Source organism: Peromyscus leucopus, chromosome 7, assembly GCF_004664715.2.
Source record: "Peromyscus leucopus breed LL Stock chromosome 7, UCI_PerLeu_2.1, whole genome shotgun sequence".
NCBI lineage: Eukaryota > Metazoa > Chordata > Mammalia > Rodentia > Cricetidae > Peromyscus > Peromyscus leucopus.
In genome coordinates, this window is record NC_051069.1 from 32,438,048 (window position 1) to 32,458,623 (window position 20,576).

Below are 20,576 nucleotides of genomic sequence, written 5' to 3' on the forward strand. Positions count from 1 at the left end.
GGCAGTTTGTGTTAGCGCACTCTCCATTCTCACTCCATTGGAAGGAAGATGGGGGGGGGGCTGGGGGAGCGGGGAGTTGGATTGAACTTGAGCCAGACAAACAAATGAGCCAGAAATAAAGAAGCCAGCGAAGAATTTGACACAACACTTGAGTCCTCTGTTCTTTAACCTTCAGTAAACCTCCCTCAGTACAGAGGCATCTCTGTATTTGCTGTGCTCAGAGAAACTGGACCAAAGGCGGTGTAAAGAGAGCTAAGTGAATCAAAAGGGAAATTTTTCTTCTCCGAGAGAATCACACTGTGATAAAACAGAACTTGTGCACTCTCACATGTAAATATTCAACACCGGGTTCCCTACAGACAAAGCGAGGAATTTATGTGACGTTCAAGTACAGGGTAAGCCGCCGTACAGTTGTGGATGCCATGAGACTAGCTGAAGGTTTTGAGTTTGAGTTTTGTTTTCTAAGACATCATGGAATTTAGAAAATGAGTGTGTGTCGGGGGGGGGGGGGTGCACACCTCTAATTCCAGCACTCAACAGAAGGATTGAGAATTTGAAGTCAGACTAGGGTACATAGTGAGACTTTGTCTCTGACAGTAGAAAGAGAGTCACAAGCTTGGGCAAATTGAGTCGTGACTTGTGGAGAGGAGAGTTTCTCTTAAATCAGGTAACGGCCAGCACACATGGTGGAGGTGCAGCCAGAGTAATAAATGCACATGTTGGTAAAAAAAAAAAGTTATTTTATTTTTTAAACACATGCTTTGTGTATAGCTGTACAATTTACATACTAAATAAATTTAAAATTTACACTATATTACACAAATTTTATAAACCTTGTCCAAACCTGTGTGCTTACAACTTAAGTGATATATTGAGTCTAGTAGGAATCACTGACATAATTAAAAAGATTTTTTTGAGATTATAGTATAATTACATCACTTCCCCCTCCCTTTCCTCCTTCCAGACCCTCCCACTCATACCACCCCGCTCTCTCTCATGACCTCTTTCTTCATTAGTTGTTACACACATATGCATGTGTGTTTGTAAATATGTAAGTACGACCTGCTCAGTTTGTACAGGGTTACTTGTACATATGTTTTCAGGCCAACCATTTAGTATGGGACAGCCATTCCATATGCTCTTCCCGGGAGAAAACCACCTCTCAGCATTTCCCAGCTGCCCACAGTTCCTTATGTAGGGTTGAGGCCCCATGGGCTGCCCCCCCCCCGCCCCGTCATGTCTGTTGGTGTCGTCTTTGTTCAGCTCATGTTTAGGCGGCCGGTCATGTCTGTGAGGTTTTATGGGTATATCTTCTGATATTCCTAGGAGACACACCCTTGTAGCAAACTCTTGTTTCTTCCCGTCTTTCTGCCCCCTCTTTCTCAATGTCCACCTGAACCTTAGGTGTCCAAGTGTTTTGTAGATGTATCTTGTGGGACTGGGCTCCACGGTTCTGCATTTGATTGGCTGTGGTCTTCCGTACGTGTTTCATTTGTTGCAAAGAGAAGTTTCCTGGATGAAGGGTGAGGACTATGCTTGTCTGTGGGTATAGGAGGAATATTTTGGAATGTAGCTGGGAGTTGTTCTGATTTAGTAAACCAGTGGTTTCAGGTTTCCCCAAGACCCATGACTTCACCAACAGGTCTAAAGTCCAATTAGAGTGTTCCTGGCTACTGTGCTACTGCTACGCCATTAGGGTTATCTTGCCATGCTTATCACTGTGGTTGTAGACATAGAACTGGGTAGGACTTTTGGTGGCTTCCTGGGAGCCTTTGGAAGCTTACATGGTACATCCTGCTCTGACTGGTAATTTTTGTAACAGTGTGTCCTGTGGTTCATTTTTCTACCGACAACTTAGTGAGTCTTCTTCATCTTCATTTTACTTCATCCCCAAGGTTTACAACAAGACAATCACTTGAAGATCCGGGTCGAGCCGGGCTTATTTGAATGGACCAAGTGGGTTGCTGGGAGCACATTACCGGCATGGATACCTCCGTCAGAGTTAGCTGCGGCCAACCTGAGTGTTGATACAACCTACAGGTAACCTCTGACTTGCTGTCTCCCTAGGGCCCTGTGTCCTGCACTGTTACCACGCCATGTTCATCTAGCAAATGGGGAATCTCACCAGGTCTCCAGGAAGTTGTTCATAGTGGTAGAAATCAAGCTATAATTTTAGAAAAAAAAAACTGAGCGAAAACCCAGTGTTTCCCTGTGTTGAATGCTAGCATACATTATGCTCCTACCCCACCCACTCTTACGTTCAATTTCCTAACTTTATTCTCTCTACTTCAGTGTAGTAGTGAAGCCATTTCATATTTTAGGGACACACACAAATAAAATGGTCATAAAACAGTACAGTGGATGTGGGAAGTAACAGTGTGTCACCTTCCATTTTTACTTTAAATTTTCCGAATCACTTGTTCTTTTATCTGTTTGAGACAGGGTCTCATTATGTAGCCCAGTCTGATCTGGAACTCATGATTCTCCTGTCTGTCTCCCAATGGCTGTGATTACAGGCATGGGCCACCCTGTCTGGCTTTTACTGGATTTTGATTCTTCTTTCTGTGTTCATTTATTATTTCTATGTTATTAGAAAGTAAAAGTAAATAAAGTGTGTGTGTGCGCATGCACAGACATGTAAGCACTCTTCTGAACTAAGCTCCCAGCCCAGAAAGCCATTTTTATGTATACAACAGTCAAGTGGCTTGCCGATGGTAAAATATATTTTGTGATCTTGCATGGAACTAATAACAATGACATTAATTTCTATTGTAAAAAATGGACATCTATTAATATTTTTTTGTGTCTCAGGTTCTGTGTGTTGCCTTGTAACTATTCTGGTCCTGTTTATTGCTATTTCCATTTGATCATACTCTTTGCTACAATATTTTTTTAATGCCCCCAGGTGACCAATCTGCATGCCTGGTAAAGAATTAACCAATTATAATTCAGTGGCAATACCAACCAAAAACCCACCCAAGCAAACACTTGGAGGAAAGACCAGAAATCACCACCATTCCAGTAGGAAATGAAACTCCTCTCTCTTAGAGCAGAATTGGGCAAAGTGACCAGTCTCCATAGAATTTCCTTCCTTGTGCTCTCTGTTGGCTTCTCCTGTCAAATACCTGAAGTGTGAATAATGCACTGGGTTCCTGGACAAGATGGGAGAGAGTAAATATCCTTCTCCTCATCCCCTCTTCTGCACTGTGGGTAGGAACTGAGATAACCCAGTGACTCAGCTCTGGGCGACTCCCTATCTTAAGGGGATTAGCTTTCCTCAAACCTAACATTAAATCAGACTCGTCACTAGCACACCTCACATGTTCTGTCCTCTCTCTGGCCACTGTTTTTCTCTTCCTTGGGGGAAACAGCAATATAATATCATCCCCATGCCAATGCCATCTCCTTTCTGGCTAGGAAAGAGGTCAGGTTACAGCCGACATTGGTAAAATAATTCTCCCTATCTCCATCCAGCCCCATCCAAGTCGTCTTGGGGTGGCTGGGTTTTAGTTTCCTCTGTGCATGTGCTCTACACTATTTGCCAAGATGACCTACAAAGTTCTGCAAAGACATTCCCGCTGAGCTTTTCACTGCACGCCAGATGTGTCCCCAGGCCATACACCCACGTGTTGTGCAGGCAGGATGAATGCTGGGAATTGCAGGATCAAACATGGTCCTTATTCTAGGGTTTCTTTTCCATTTTAAAATTCAGTGTAACATTTTCTGTCAGTTTTGAGTGGGAATAGGAAGCCTCTGATTCCATGAATAAGTTGAGAAAGCCAAAAGCAAAGCATATGAGACGCAATATGGTAGAATTAACCACTATGTCATAAATGGCACCAAATAAATAGGCCAGTAGTTCTCAACTTGTGGGTCAAGACCCTGCAAGGGTCTCCTAAGACCATCAGAGAACACAGACATTTACATTACAATTCATAACAGTAGCAAAATGACAGTTATGAAGTAGCAATGAAAATAATGTTATGGTTGGGGGTCACCACAACATGAGGAACTGTATTAAAGTGGTGCAGCATTAGGAAGGTTGAGAACTGCTGAATAAACCTTTGAAGCAAGTAAATGAAGCTCAAATGGGGACACGAAAAACAGTCCCAAGAGTCAATATAATCAGAGTCAAGCATGCTCTGCTTAAAGAGCCTCCGGGACTCAGTAGTTAAGGGCGCCTGCGCCTGCTGCTCTTGCAGAAGACCTGTGCTTGGTTCCCAGCACCCATGTGACTGTCTGTAACTCCGTTTCCGAGTAAGTGATCGGATACCTCTTTGGACCACCTCATGCTCCTGCTCACACGTGGTATGCTTCGATACACTCGGCCGCATACACATAAAAAATGAATGAATGAATGAATGAATGAATGAATTTTAAACAAAAAAGTGTCTTGACTCCTTGCAACAGGGCCATGCAGAGCAGGAGTGTAGATGTAACCAATCGTCTTATTAAAATAAGAAACACAGAGCCAATGTAAAAGAGAAAGCCGAGAGGTCAGAGCTCAGAGATAAAATCTTACCTCCTGCAGTGCTCCTAACTTCCCTGAGAGAGAGAGAGCTACTTCCTGTTTGTCTGTGTTTAAATAGTCTTTCTGTTCTGCCTTCTCATTGGTTCTAAACCCAACCACATGACTGCCTCATCACTGCCTGTAAGTACCGCCCTCCAGGTCTTAAAGGCATATGTCTCCAATACTGGCTGTATCCCTGAACACACAGAAATCTACCTAGCTCTTCTAACCATCACGCTCTTGCTATGGCTCTAATAGCTCTGACCTCATGGCAACTTTATTTATTAACATAAAATTAAAATCACATTTCAGTACAAATAAAATATCACCATACAGGAGGGAAGGACTGGAAGCTGTGCCAGGCTAGTAACTCATAGCTGGGCATCATCCACAGGCAGCAAGAGCAGCCTGTGGGCTGTGTGTAGAAAGCAGGCTAGGGAGCTGGGCCAAGAACACAAGAGAGAAAAACAAAAACAAAATCGTCTACCAACCGGGAAGCACTTCAGAGCAGGGCACAGGGCCTGACACTTGGCTGTAGTGGGAGGGCTGAGGAGAATAAGGGACTGAAGGAGGTCATAGATGTGGGGTGCAAGTGGGGTGAGCTTTGAATGCAGCTCAAGGCAAGGCCTGCACTACAGATTGGACCAGGGCAGGTGGGAGAAGAGGGTGGCCATGGGAGAACCATCAGGGAATGCTTAAGTTCCAGATACAGTAAGTAGCTGAAAGCTGACCTGACTCTAAAATCAATACAGGGCCTTGTAGGCATAGTTAGCTGTGTGATAGGTCCTGCTTATAGGAGAAACCTAGACTCTACCTCCTGGCCATCGGGACATCCTTCAAGATACTGGGAGAAGCCAAAGGCAAGAACAGATGAAGAGCTAGGTTCTAGGATCCCATTTTTCATTTACACAAGTCTCAAATATGACAATGTGGTCTCACCCATGAAGTGACTCCCTGACCATACAACGTGGCCTTTTGTTCCAGAATAGGGGAGAGAGAGGAGCCCCTGGGAGACAGGATAACAACAGTGATAGTGGAATTCCATCAGAGGTAGGGGTGGACAGAGAAGGCCAGGAAGAGGAATTCATCCCAGGACAAAGATGTCCATCCCTAAGTGCTGGTGACTCTGGCCTCTACATGTCCTCCAGGGAAGAGTTCGGGGTGAGCATCAGTAAGCTTCCTGGGATAAGTGAGCCTGTTGAGTAAAGATTAGGAAAAGCAAGATTCCTCCAAGCACAGAAGTATTGGCTTCCCTGATGGTAAAATAGAGCACCAGATGGGCAGGCTTTTGGTTTTGTGTTTGTTTGATTGGTTGCTTGACTGATTATTTGTTTGATTGATTGACTGGTTGTTTGTTTGGTCTCTTACTTGAGAGAGCATTTTGCTATGTAACCCAGGCAGGCCTTCAAGAGCCACTGACAGCTCTCCTGCCTTAGCCCCGTGAGTGCTGAAATTTCAGATCTGTGCCGGCGCACCCAGCTATGATGGGTGATCATGAAGAGAACACTGTCAGAAATTGTCCTGTGTAAGAGGTTCATAGGTTCCATAGGGCACATCCAAGACCCAGATTCACATCTCAGCTCTTAAGAGTAGCTAAGGACTCAAGTCAGCTGTTGCCTCGGAGCTGGTCTGGTCGCCTAGAGACTTAGGATATGTGCAAATGTTGCTGGGAAGACTGAAAGAATGCAGGCCGTGCAGTTTCAGAGAGCTCTTGACACATGGGGGTCTCTCAGTAAATATTTTTCATACTAATGCAGGCTCTCTGGTGGAGCCTTTCACATTTAATCTGTGATGTTCTATGAGGATCTGACATGGTAGGCATTGCACAGGAACCCAGTAGATGCCATCGCTCTGTTAAGTGATCCTAAAATTATAATCAAGATGCCATGTGAATTTTGAGAGCTCAACACCACTTGCACCAGGCACCATACATTCAACACTGAAAGACACAAGAAAATGGAAAAGGCAAAGGACATAAGACAAATATTTCATGGACCAGAAACTCCATAAAATAAAGGAGGAGAAGCAGGCCAAGTTGGGCCCCATGGGCATTAGTGACTGGTCACCATGATGAATACTTTGATTCCTCTATCAAATGCCTTTGTAGATTGTATCACAATTATGGTTTCCATCTATAGCCTCCCCACCTGGTCCACTCAGAGAGCTTCTCAAGTGGAGAAATGAATTCATCTTTATGTCTCTCGGGCTTTTCCTGGTGCTGGGTGCATGGACGCAAAAGAAGTGGCCGATGGAAATTTCATAGGCTCGCAAATAGATGGACGGCACACCTGTTTTTCAAAGCTCTCTTTTCAGCTCGTTGTGAATAAAGCTGCCAAGGAAACTTGGGCACTCCGGGGGTTCTATATGGAGGGAGCCCATCTCCACCTCACTTCCTGTTAGCCAGGTGGTTAGGACCCTCAATGACCAGTATTGTCAAGAAAAAGTATGCAGTCTGCTTAAGTGTGTCCCTGTGGTTAAGACATTCCCTGGATGCCTCATTTTTCCAGTGAGTCACTGTGAGTGACCCTATGGCTTTTAAACCTCAGCATCTGCCTGATGGCAATTCTCTTCCCTGCACCTCCTTCCTTTCCAGAGAAATGGATAAACAGAAATATGAGATCTTCCGAGAGGTCTGGAAATAATGTTGAGTGACATCATTTCTTTATCTCAGGATCAAAACGTCAAGATGTTTCCTTTGTTCCCTTTTCCATTGCAGACCTCACATTCCAGTCAGCAAATTGGTGATTTCTGAATCCTATGACACCTACATCAGTAGAAGTTTCCAAGTGACGAAAGAGATAATAAGTGAATGTAAAAGCAAAGGTAGGTAGGTGGCATGGTTTGGGACTCCATCTTTAAATATGTGAGCATCTCTCCCTTGTGATTTATGAACTGTTCGGGATGTTTGAGTTTGCCTTTTCAAGTTTAATAGGAAAGACAAATGCTTCCAGGTTCTCTGGTGGAGCCTTTCACATTCAATCTGTGGTGTTCTATGAGGATCTAACACGGTAGGCATCTCACAGGAACCCAGTGGATGCCATCGCACTGTTAAGTACACACAGGAACCCAGTGGATGCCATCGTGCCGTTACGTAAGCTGGGCCCTGCACTGTAGTTAGTCATTCTGTATCCTGGGGAGGGGATGCCCAGTTATAATTTCCAGAAGTCCTATAGAATGACACCACTTACCTGCAGTGATCCAGGATGGGAACATCTACACACAAACTCACCCACAGAAATGCATACACCGTCCCCGCTGCCACTAGCCCAGAGCAGTGTTGGGTAACGCTCAAGTCTGTTTGCACCTTGGAGACTGGTCTCAGTTGATGACATGGAGGACCAACTGCCCACCATGAGTTTTAGGTTAACCCGTTTATACCCAGGGAGTAAAAATTGTAACTAGGTACATGCAGATAGTAACAGTGGGTAGTCCTGGGCAACTGAGCATGGCTTTCCCACATTTTGGTTATTACTGATAAGCTGTTCGCTACCATGGAGATACGTGAGGTGTGCTCTCAATTGTGAGGTCTCGAATGCTCGCCGTTCTGCAGTGGTGACATTTAAAACTGTATTCGAGGGGCTAGGTCAGGGAGCCTGCGGATGTAGAGTGGTAAGCTTGTGGTGTCTTGATTTCGGTGATAGTTACACAGATATACATGTGAAGGCGTCACCAAAAACCGTGTGCTCACACACAGAGCGGTGCTGATGAGCCTGGTGAGATCAGAATCGTGAATGGTACCCACATCTATTTCCATGGTTTTGATGGAAAACCACTTCATGAAATATGGAATTGTTGGGGAGGCTGGGTGAAGGGACATGAGACCTCCTTACCTCAGGAGGGCATGGGAATATAACTTCCTTTAAGTTCCGTAATTATTTCTACTTTTTATTTTTGAAAATAATTTTTAGTTCTTTTTAAATCATCATACAAGATATTAGATATTATTATGACATGCAAGGTATTTGATATTATTATGAACATTTTCAAGAGAAGTGTGTTTTAGTGGATTCTCCTCCCCCAAATTTACCTATTGATTTGCCGTGTCCAGGACATTATGCGTGATAGAAATATTCTACCACTGAGCTCTTTCCCTAGATTTCTTTAAAATTTTTAATTATCATATAATAATCATGCATATTTATAGAGTGCAATGTGATTGCAGTCTATGTATATGTGATGTATAGTGAGCCAGTCGGGGTAATGAGCCTCTCTCGTTTCCTAGGAAATAACATTCTGATTGTGGCCCATGCGTCTTCCCTCGAAGCCTGTACCTGCCAACTCCAAGGCCTGTCCCCTCAGAATTCCAAGGACTTTGTACAAATGGTCCGGAAGGTAATTCACTCTTGCATTTATGGGGCCAGTGGTACTTTGTGTTTTCATAACCTCTCGGTGACTGGCTGATAGCTAATTTCCCTGAAGCAGAATTTTCCGCTGAGCTGAGAAGACTCGTTTACCGATTCACTCAGCTAAGATGTGTTCAGGGGAACTCTGTAGGGTATTTGATTAGGATAGCATAAGAGGAAAGGGTTTTATGGAGGAAACTAAGAACTGTAAGTAATGAGGGAATAAGCCAAGGTAAGTACGAATACAGCCGAGATCTTAGCCTGAAGAGAGGGCCCCGCAGGCAGGCCAGGAGAAGCAGCATGTGAGAACAACTAGGCTGAGAGATAAACTCAGGATGAAGGCAGGACAGAGGCCCCAGGAGACTGACCTTACCCTCCTGTCTGGATTCTTCCATCAGCCACATCCTCCACACACCTCTTTAGGTGAGGAGGAGGCTGTCTCCTCTCCCTTCGAACAGAGACTCTGGTTCAAACTCAATCACAATTTTCTTATTTAAAAAAAAGGTTCACTTAGACAAGCATCCATCCCCTTAGGCTGTAAGCTACCAGGGGCAGGTTGGCTGTCTTGTTCATGGCTGTGCCTCTGGACACAGAGCACAAAACTAAGCTCTGAATTGCCATGACAGCCTATGGGGTCTTCTCTGAATGTCACAATTGCACATGCTGTGCTCCCCACAGAACAGAAAACAAGGTTGACACATTTTTGTCCTAACTTTTTTGTTTGTTTTTTGAGACAGGGTTTTGTTTTTTTTTTTTTTTTATAGCCCTGACTGTCCTGGAACATAGACCGGTAGTTCTCTGGCCTCAAACCCACAGAGATCTGCCTGCCTCTCTTGAGTGCCGAGATTAAAGGAGACACATTTTTTTTTTAATTGAATAGTCAGCTACGTGTGGTGGCACAAGTCTATAATCCCAGTCCTTGGAAAATAGATCCTGGATGATCAAGACTTCAGGATCATCCCTAGCTGCATAATGAGTTCAAGGCCAGTCTGGACTACATGAGACCCTAACTCAAAAAACTTGGATAATATTCTTTCCCATTATGCCCAAATACAATGTAAGAAATCCTTGCCTTTTAAACTTGATATGCGATCTGGAGTTTAATCCTAGGTACAACTGCATTATTCTAGTCTCTCCCCAATACCGAGAGCAACTGTGGTTTGAAAATACAGTATTATACAGTCAGATATTGGCAGGGTGGGAGGTGAGCACATTCACATAACTTCTATTATAGTATATTGTTAAAACTGTTCTATTTATTGTTGATGTTTGTCTTACTGTGTCTAGTTTCTAAATTAAACCTTATCATAGGTGTGTAAATAGAGGGGGAGAAAACATAACCAGGGTTTGTTACTGTCCGGGTTTCAGACATCAACTCTGAACCTGGAGCGCATCCCCATGGTTAAGGCACCGTGCGTGCTTCTACTCTCGTACCCCACGCTGTTGCCAGCAACCTTAGTCACTTAGTGGGGTGCTCACCATTGACCAGATCCTGCTGATCAGACCTAACATGGTTGCCTTAGATTTACCAGTCCCATCCATTTAGGAACGTTTGTTGACTTGAAAGGTTTTCCATGTCTGCCTGTGTGCTCTGGAAACACTTAGTGTTTGTGTCAACGCCAAGGTTAAGGCATTAACTCTTGGTCCTGTGTTCTTTGCTGCTGTGACTCCAGATCCCATACCTAGGCTTTTGTTCCTGCGAAGAACTGGGAGAGACTGGAATATGGCAGCTGACAGACCCGCCCATCCTTCCCCTCACCCATGGACCCACAGGGGGCTTCAACTGGAGAGAGACCTTGCTGCAAGAATAAGCCGCCTGAGCGCTGGGAAGAACTGGCCTATTGCAGATGAGTTCTCAGGATGTTCAGTAGCAGGGGAAGAGCCCACCCTGCATTCCACGTGGACAGCTCAGAATCATTTAGCATATTTCTTTTCACGCTTAGGGGTCTTACAGTGAGACTGTGTCAATGAGACAATGGCATGATTCAGAAGGAGAAAAAAAAATCCGTCTTCTCTGGACTTGCCTAGCTCACATGGCTTTGGAGAATTGTCTTCCTAAGCTGGGGCACCTGCTGTCGCAGAGACTACCATCCTTCTTCAGGCTATGCATGGCTAAAGAGCCTCACTCTTCTCCCAGAGAGCTGCCCCCACCCTCCGGAGACTGTGTGTCGAATTCAACTGGGGATGGGATAGTCTTTTGTACCCCGTTGGCAAGTTAAGCAAAGCCACACTGAGGAGCACTTTGGTGGTTATTAGAAACCATAAAAATAGTCCTCGGCTCCTACAGCAGATTCCATCCCCAGCAGACGCCATTCACTAGCGTGCAAGGCTTGAGGACTCCAACATTCAGCCTGGGACCACCACTTGACCTCCAGAGCAGCCTGGCCCTTCATGCTTCTGTCTGTGAAATGGGGGGAAAAGCACTTTTGCTCTCCCAAGCACTTTGAGATACTCAGGGGGAAATAAAGAAAAATGGGTGACGGATTGAATGGGAGGTACGGCGACTTGCAGAATTATTTGTCAAGTTGAAATTACCCCTGTGATAGCCCGATGAGCTGTGAAAGCCCTAAGCCAGTCTGAATCAAGATCTGCCCTTCCACCCAGGCTCTCTGACTGTGTTAAGCAGTTAAGGAGATTGACATCTGGAAGGATGTATGTTCGATTCATTCTTTGGATCAGCAAAAAAAAACCCTTCTGTGCAATATGGATATTTTAGAAGCTATCCGAGGGTAGAGATGTACACACGCAGTCTGTGTCTGCTGTGGCAGGAAGTCCCTAGGTAAACCCGTTCTAGGTTCCTTAAGGAGGTCAGGAGGCCGCCTGGGACGACGGCAGTTACACAGCGCAGCTCCTTTTGCTGTCCTCGTTATTTGCTTTTCTGTGATAATTTAAAGTAGACGGAAGGTAGGGCTGCTTGAAGGGAGTTGACAGTCACAGCCTGTCTGTGGACCCTCGTCACAGCTGCTTCCTGTAGTTAGAGTGTGTGTATTTAAAAAAAGAATAAATGACAATCAAAGCAAAACGTCACTTATCACTGTCTATTTAATTGTGTGAATAGCCATTAGGGCCCCAGTCGTAGCCTGGTATCAGATAGGTTACTGTGTAGCTTGTAAGACACTTAGAGAAATATTTCGCCAGTGTTCCATTTGGGTAAATAAGCTGTGATTTTTGCTAGTACAGAAAGAACATGGGCCCAGCTTCTGGTGTGGATGGAACACAGTGGTGACGTGTTTTAACCTTAAAATATCTTGGAGGAAAGACTCTGAGTAAAAGTCTCAAAGGGAGAGTCACGGTGCGGCCACTGTGATGTCCCTGTCACTCATTTCTCTGGCATCTGTAGTGAAGCGAACCAATGTTCACTCGGATCCAGAATGATTCACCACTACCGCTCCGGATTTGGCATTCCCAGTAAATATCAGAGTTCCTTGATTCTGTCAAGAAGCCATGGATAGTGTCTGTGACTGGAAAAAAAATCCTCCTAGGTTTTCCCCTCAGCCTCTTTCAGTTTTCTTAGCCTTAAGTGTCCAGGTAAATGAATCACTTTGATTGGGCCACATTCCATTGTCCTTAATTCAATATGGACAGAGTCCTGGGCAATTTTGACAGAGCCAAAGAGGACAGGATCTGAAGTAAGTTTCTGAATAACTTAAGTGGAAAACTCTTGAGTACAGAAACATTTAATTACCTAAATTGCTTATCAAAATGGCTGGGTGAGCTGTATTCAATTAGCATCTTATTGCATGCTGGCCTACTTAAAAAAAAAAATTAAACATCGGGTCCAGCTGAGCAATCCTTTGAATCACATTGAATCTGTGTGTAAAGAGACATCCGTATCATCAGATTTCATAATTGTACAAAAGTTCTCTGCTGGCAGTAGACCCTAAGTTGTGGTGAGTTCTTTTTGATCTGTGGCTCATGTTTATTAGCTCAAATGATATTTGGGAGAAAGAATGAGTTGGGGACAGGGCAGAGAAAATAAAAGAAAATTTTCATGCCCCCCCCCTTTTTGCGAGTGTTGGAAAGCTATCTGATATCTGAGATACACCAAGGGAGGTGAAATCAGTGAAAGGGTTTACTATGGTATTACACGTCTCCGCAGCGTCCTTCTTTAACAAGCGTGCGCATGCTCCAGTATTCTTCCTGGGTAGGACTTTGTCCCCGTGGTGGTTTCTTCTGTGGACCGGCTGGAATCATTGGCGAATGTTAATGCACACACTGGGACTGTTCTTTTCCCAGGCTCTCCTCACCATCGCTGCCTGGCTATGGGGAGCCCTTTGCTTCACCCCAGAGTGACAATAGCACTTAGATAACTGTGTCTTTCCATTTGCATTAAGATTCATGCGATCTGAATGGCTGATGAAGTGGCCAGCTGATGGCTGAGAAAAGAGCTTATTTTTTACCCTCCAGTGAAAGGCCTGGGAGACTTTCTACTTCTTATTTTAATTATACTTTAACCAAAGAATTATTTTAAAGTAAGCTTATATTTGAAAGATGATTTTGCAATAAATAAATTAATTAATTAATTACAAGCGTGCCTTCTGGAGCTATGTGGGTTTGGTACATCGCTGTTGATCATTTTCTTGCCAGTTTTGTTTGGAATACATGTAGATGGTCTTCCTGCTGTGTGTAACTCCGCCCTAGGTGTATTTACCCCCTCTATGAGCTGTAGTCCTGTGAAAAGGAAGTCTTTTATGTCAACTATCTAATGTCACGGGGAGCTCAGTGAATGGCGACAGGGAAAGAAGTTCCTGTCATACTGCCTTTGTGGAAAAGTTTGCTTCCGTGCCCCAAGCCGGGCATTCCTCTGTAACCCAGGCGCTGGGTCTCACTTCCCAGCGGTCATGAATTGCTCTTTTGAATCTCCTCTCAGTATATCCATGTGTTAGAATACAGATGAGCTTCCCACTGAGCTTCGCAGGGTCGGCACAGTCAACTGTACCAAATCTGCACAGAGCTGGATAATGAGACGCCCGGAGATTTGCATTTAAATTGTCATCCGGCACATGCCAAGTGAGGGGGAGAGGAGAGGGGTCTAGTATGATGAGCCTGTGCTGCTGCAGGGGACAGACTGGCAAGGAGGGCAGGGAACAGCCTGACTTGAACATCTGTTCAGGTGACTGTCCATGTTACAAAGGCATTGGGGGGTGGGTTGTTAGGCGAGTGCTTTTCACCATCAGACACACACCTGAAATTGGATTTGCTTCTGTAACACTTCACCACTGATTTCTGGGAAAGTGACCATAGGCATTGCCTCTCAATGCCAAGAACTGGACTGTTACATACACTGTTATGTATAGTGTTTGGTTTGCTGTGTGTAGGTTGAAAATTAGGGTCATTCGTAGTCAAACAATATACCATCAGTTCTCACAGACGTTTGCCTGGTACTCCTTAACCGCCATAACTTGCACAGAAATATTGCAGCTGTTCAACTGTTGGAGGACTCTGTACGGGATAGATGTGTATAATGGAAACAATGTATACTGGAATAGATATGTATAATGGAAACAATGTATACTGTTTCCTGGCTTGCCACCAAGATGAGAGCAGCATCCCAAAACTTTTGAGGTATGTGTACACCATTCTGAATCTGCTGTGTTGGAAAGGCTTGTCGGTTTCTTTCTCACTTGTGAGACTTTTGTATCACTTCTTTTCTATGTGATCCCGATGTATTTATTTGGGGAAAAGTTTGTAACTACAAAAGTAGAGAGAAAACCACCCCCAGCCGTACTGCCAAATTCCTTGTACACCTCCTGGGGCGTTGGCGCTTGCTGGCTGAGAAGCTGGTCTTCCTGGTAGAGCTGTGACAACATTGTGAGCAGCTCACCGCATTCTAGGACCATATCCGCTGAAATGGTTCACAGGTCATGTAATAAAAAGAAACTGTCCTCGGTCAATCCAGAGCAACTGCAGATTAAATCCTGAGTGTGGTCTCTTCCTGTCATGTCTTCGGATGGTACTGTGGTCACTGTGACTGTGCAGGTGACCGTTAAGAGTGTGACTCTTCCAATGGAGGGTCAGGGGGATGCTAGCTGCTAATGGAAAGGGGAGGATCCTTTGGCAGCTCTGTGGATCTCCGGTCCTTTCTGGTGAGGCATCCAGATGGAGCGGTGAGAACCCAGTAGCCACTGAAAGAGTGGGCTCCATCTTTCCTCCAGTTTATCCTAGGCAAATTGTAGGGGCCACAGGATACCTGTCCACCAACTGATCAGGGCCAAGGCTTCTATGACAAATAAAAATTAACAAGAGAAAAATAGACAAGTTTAACTTTTATATAGCATGGGAAGCTTCATAAAGAAACGAAGACCCAAGACTCAGAACACAATGAAGCCCAACCATACACATGTACATAACTGGTTTGGGTTATGTTTCTGACACAGAGACTCACATAGCCCAAGCTAGCCTTGAACTAGTTTTATGGCTTTAAATTCCTGGTCCCCTGTCTCCACTTCCCAAGGCTGAGGATTACACACACACACACCACCACACAGGGCTAAAGCCTAAATGTTTTAATGCTAAGTTTGAGGGGAAATGGACGGTTGCGGAGAAACATGATCAAGCAAATAACAGGATCGAATGGTAACAAGTTGCCCACAGCTGTGCTCTGCTTGGGCTCTCCTCAGTTCCCCCCCTGTCATCAGAGACGAGGAAGCCCCCTTGTCTCGGTTGTTGAAATAGTCCCTCTCACGAGAGGGTTCTGGGACCTGCTGGGTGTGGGCGGGGCTCGGAACATCCTTTGTAGGTTTTATGACCTGCTTTGGGGGATAATGGCCTGGGTGTTAGGAGTGATCTTCTTGCTGTAGCTTTCAAACTCCATCTTACAATCCTCAGTTATACCAAATTGACATTGGGAGAGGGCAGTTCTGAACCCCATTGGTATCATTCCCCATCAATGACCACTTCAAGAAGGTGTGGTGTGCCAAGCATCATCCACGGAACAAAAACATGAAAGACCTACACACAAATCTAGCTCAGGCTACAGTCTATACTCATAGCCTTCATTTCTAAATTGTATGTTAAGCTAATAAGATTTTAAGATAATCTGTGAAAGCAAATTTGTGCCCAGGACATGAATACAGATTTTCATCTACATAGCCATCCATAAGCCCGGCAGGGTCCACTTCCTGAGGAAACATAACAGCTAATGTTGGGGTCTACATAAAAGACCAGGTTATGTTTAGCCTTCTGGCTCATTCTCAGCTCTTCTCCGCTTGAAAGATTCTCAAACTCATTTTGCCCTTTTGCGATGTGTGCAAAAGCTGGCTGCACATCCAGAAAAAAAAAATCACTCAGCATGTTTCGCATCTGCTTAGGCTGACATCAGCAAAATGTGGTGCTTCTCTTGCGTGTGTGGGTCTGGTTCATTGTGAGTGGGGTTTGTTAGGACCTTCCCCCCACCAGAAACATCTTCCTTTCAAAGAAAAGAAGACTGCATTCTCCAGGAATACACATGTGAACCCCAGATTGCATGCTTCTGGCCAGGAAAAGACGTCCTGGCCTATTCAGCTTTGGGTTGTCCTTGTGTTCTTGGGGCCGTCCACAAGGCCTCCCTATTGCTGGAGAAGAAGGCCAGGCTACTGCGGGTGATTCTTCCAGGACCAAAGCTGGGCATGCCCCTGGCTCAGGTTGCCTGTGGCGTGCCTCCCTCTCACCTCACCTGTAACTGACCACAGTAATGACTTCCTTTCTCCCTGTGTCCCTCCCTCTTTTCTTCCTTCCTTCTTCCTTCCTTATGTCCCTCCCTTTTTCCTTCCTTCCTTCTTCCTTCCTTATGTCCCTCCCTTTTTCCTTCCTTCTTCCTTACTTCTTTTGCCAGTGTGCTTTGAGGAATCAAATGGGAGGATATAAAATAATTGATACCAAATGTCAATAATAACAAAATGCTACATGCTGATACATAGATGACTGCTTTTCTAAGGCCAAGATAAAACTCTTGGACTGTCCCCCTTGCCTGGGAATATGAGGGCTGAGGAATGAAAGCCTCATTCATACAGACACTGTCTCTTTCTTTTCCCTGTAAGTGAGATGCTGAGGAAGAGAATGGTGAACGTTGATGTGTTGGTTAGTGTCTGTGGGGATCTTGTGATTATTGTGGTGGTGGTTGAGGAGTTTGTCTGAGGCACACTTGAGGTGAGTGGAAACTTTGACAGGACCCACCAGCCACTATGATGGAGCATGGCTTTGGAAGAGATATGGGGCAGGAGATGCTCTCTTGGGTGAGATGCTCAGGAATAGAGACCCTAAGAGGGTGACCATTGAACGAACTAACTGGTCATAGTAAAGGATGGTACAGGAATATTTGGAGGAGGTTCCCAGTGCAGCCTTGAGTCGTAGGACTGTCTGGAGGTTTGCTCTGTGGCCTTTATGGGAAGAGTAAATGCTAAGGCACACCGTGGTGAAGCTTGGAGATGTTATTTGAAACTCATGGAGTCTGGGACAAAAACTAGTTTCTCTGATAATAGATTCGGAGATAGGGCTGCCCCAGGACTAGCCAAGTGACAGGTAGCATTCACCGAACATTTGTATTTATCACGCCCTGACTCATGCAACATTTATTTGTTTGTTTTGTTTATTTGCTCACTAATTTACATGTGTGTGTGTTTGTGTGTTTGTGTGTGTGTGTGTGTGTGTGTACATGTCCATGTGTGTCCAGGTATGTGCACATATGTGTGGAGGCCAGAGAGCAATGTTGGTGTTTTCCTCAATTCCTCTTCATCTTATTTTTTTAATGATAAATCTTATTTTTACTTTTATTTGAGTGTGTATATACATCTGTCTGTGTGTATGGGTGCCCACAGAGGCCATAAGAGGGGATTGGATTCCCTGGAGTTGGAGATAAAGATGATTGTGAGCTGCCTGATGTGGATGTTGGGAACTGAACTCAGGTCCTCTGCAAAGAGCAGCCAGTGCTCTAAAACCTCTGAGCCATCTCTCCAGCCACTCCACATTTTTGTTTTTGACCCAGAGTCCCACTACATAGCCCTAGCTGGCCTGGAACTCTCTATGTGGACCAGGGTGGCCTCTAGCTCATAGAGACTAGCCTGGTTCTCAAGGGCTGGAATTAAAGGAATGCAGTCTCTCCCTGAACCTACAGCCCTCTGACTTGACTAGCCTGGCTGGTCAGCAAGCCCCAGGCATCTTCTTGTCTCTCACTCCTCAGTGCAGGGTCCATGTCTGGCTGTTAGGCGCCTTCAGGGATCAAACTCAGTCCTCGACTTTGTGGTATCAGCCACTTTGCCAAGTGAACCATCTCCTCAACACCTATGCACCTTCAATCTTCTTGACAACCCTACCATTCTGATGCAGGAGAGAGAAAGCTGAATCTTAGAGATATTTAATAGCTTGCCCATAATCACATTTCACAGTCACATGATGAAGAAGCCCTAAAGCTGAGAATCAATAACCAATGTGCTTCCTGGGGCCCAGACTAATAGCCTAAATCTTTTTATTTCATTTTGTTTGTTTGTTTCTTGATGGTTTGGGTTTTGAAATAGTGTCTTGCATGTATCCCAGATTGGTACAGAACTCCATATGTAGCCCAGGCTGGCCTCAAATCCTGATTCTCCTGCCTCTCTTTCTTGAATACAGGGATTAGACATGCACCCACTATGCCCATCTAAAACTGTTCAAGAAACTTCACGAAAATGTTGTAGAAGTCAGAACACCAGTGGGACATAGTTAGAAATTCCTGACTTACCTCTAAATTCTCCTCATTTACAGGTTAAGACATGGGGGCAGTCACCTGTCTGTGAGCTGGGACCTGAAAGTGGCCTTGGCTGTTCTGCTGTCAATCATTGAAGCTACAATCTACCCCCTCCTCTTCCTTCTCCTTTTCTTCCCTGCCTTCTTTTCTTTTTCCTTTTTTCTTTTCTTTGCTCAGGTCCTAGGGATAGTCAGGGCCTTGGGCATACAAAGCAGGACAATTTTCTTCTGAAATCAACTCGTATTTGGTCTGTTTCCAGAATCGTCTATTTGATTAAATTAAACCTCCCACCTCCCTGAAAGCTTAGGGCCGGATTTCCAAGTAGAAGTCTTAAAGGCGGAAGCCTAGTTGTAAGTTTTGTTCTAGTTTTACCCCCAATACTGAGACAAACACCACAACCAAAGCAACTTAGAGGAAGAAGGGATTTATTTGGCTGACAGTTCCAGGTCATCGTCCACACTGAGGGAAGTCAGGGTAGAAACTTGAAGCAGAAAACACGGAGGTACACTGCATGCTGGCTTGCTCAGACTCATGGCTAGCTAGCTAGCTTCCTCACACATTCTAGGACTACGAGCATATGGAATGGTGCTGCCCACAGTGGGTTTGGCGTTCCTCTGTCAATTAACCAACAATAACTCCTCATCATTGGCCCATAGGCCAGTCTGGTTTGGGCACTCTCTCCACTGAGGTTCCCTTTTCAGGTGACTCTAGCTGTGTCACGTTGACAGTGACAGATAACTAGGGCAGTGCCCTTTTCCAAGCTGACCCATCCTGCCATGGTTGTTGTCTGAAGATCTCTATACCCAAAGGTGCTCAGGGTACTGTGTTTAATTTGGATCTCCCAGTCCCTGTGGGCCATGGTTATTCTTTTCATCTTACAGACGGGGAAGTTGATTCTAAGAGACAATAAATATGCTAAGGTGATGTGGCTGCTATTGACCAAAGTGTGGGTGAGGAGGCAGGCTCCATCTCTCACATATCTACTGTCATCTCAGGATCTTTGCTGCTCCTGAGAAACATTTTCTGGACCCATGATTTTGAAAGCTGGTGGTCTAGCTTAGAGACCCTACAGGAAGTTTTACAGCAGTACTGTTTGGGTGGGAGCTCATCCCTGGCACCCTGGCATCCCTATACCCAAAGAGTCTGGAATGTTCTGGTGGAAGATCCACCTCAACTCCCCTCCCCCATCTCTTTCCCTAAACCCACCCCTTCAAAGCCCGCCAAACACAGCTCCTCCCCCAGAGAGGCTCACGACCACTCCCACAGGGTACATAAGCTGCATCCCAGAAAACAGACACGTGGTTCTCCCGGTCTCTCATCCCAGTCTCCTCTCTGAGGGGCCAGGGAATTATCTGGGACCATATTACCCATTAAACCTGGGCTTTTCCTGACTCGGTCTGATTTGGTTTAATTTGGATTGCTGCATCAGCAGAGAGGCTTTCAGGGTGCAAAGACTTATCAAGTGCTTGGAGAATCCTGCCCCCAGTGTGAGTTAGCAGCAGCAGCTGCTGGGAAACAGGTAAGCCCACCACTGTGTGTGGCTAGGAAAGGCCAAGGTTCTTCATGACAATGTGAAAGGTCAAAAAGAAAGTGAAGGCCCCCTTGTAACTGCTACAAAAATCCCAGTAGCATCTTTCTGTGGGGAAATCCTGTTTGGTCTAACCCTTAAGATGTCCATCTGTGGCCTATTTAATAGTTCTTTCCTCCTTAGCTTTCACCTCTGCCAACAGTTAAACCGGAATAATGATGGGCATTGGAGAGGACGCTTGCTTATCTAAAATCTGACCCTCTTCATCTTCCCATCTAATGTTAGTCCTTGGGAGTCACGAAGCAAAACACAAAGATCTCGTGAAATGGAAACCACAGTCATAAATCGGGGGACACTCTCTTCTTGACCTTTCGTGGTTCTTGTGGAGAACTATGGCCTTTCCCAGAAAATGTCCCTTCCAAACGTGCCTCTTTGGTGTAAGGATGGTTTTGAACTGAGGCACCTAAGAAGAAGATAAAAATAATCATCAAGATA

The 20,576-nt window shown here is 45.0% G+C and overlaps 1 protein-coding gene across 2 annotated transcripts in view; it reads left to right on the forward strand.

Annotated features, from left to right (window-relative positions):
• Nucleotides 1-14,769, forward strand: part of Ubash3b (ubiquitin associated and SH3 domain containing B) — a 150,103-nt gene extending 135,334 nt beyond the window's left edge. For both annotated transcript variants that reach the window (XM_028866302.2, XM_028866303.2), the window contains 4 exons: nucleotides 1,896-2,040; nucleotides 7,227-7,333; nucleotides 8,733-8,842; nucleotides 10,527-14,769. In XM_028866302.2, the coding sequence (XP_028722135.1) occupies nucleotides 1,896-2,040; nucleotides 7,227-7,333; nucleotides 8,733-8,842; nucleotides 10,527-10,664 (500 nt within the window). In that variant the 3' untranslated portion in view covers nucleotides 10,665-14,769. The remainder of the gene's footprint in view (nucleotides 1-1,895; nucleotides 2,041-7,226; nucleotides 7,334-8,732; nucleotides 8,843-10,526) is intronic.
• The last annotated feature ends 5,807 nt before the right edge of the window (nucleotides 14,770-20,576 follow it).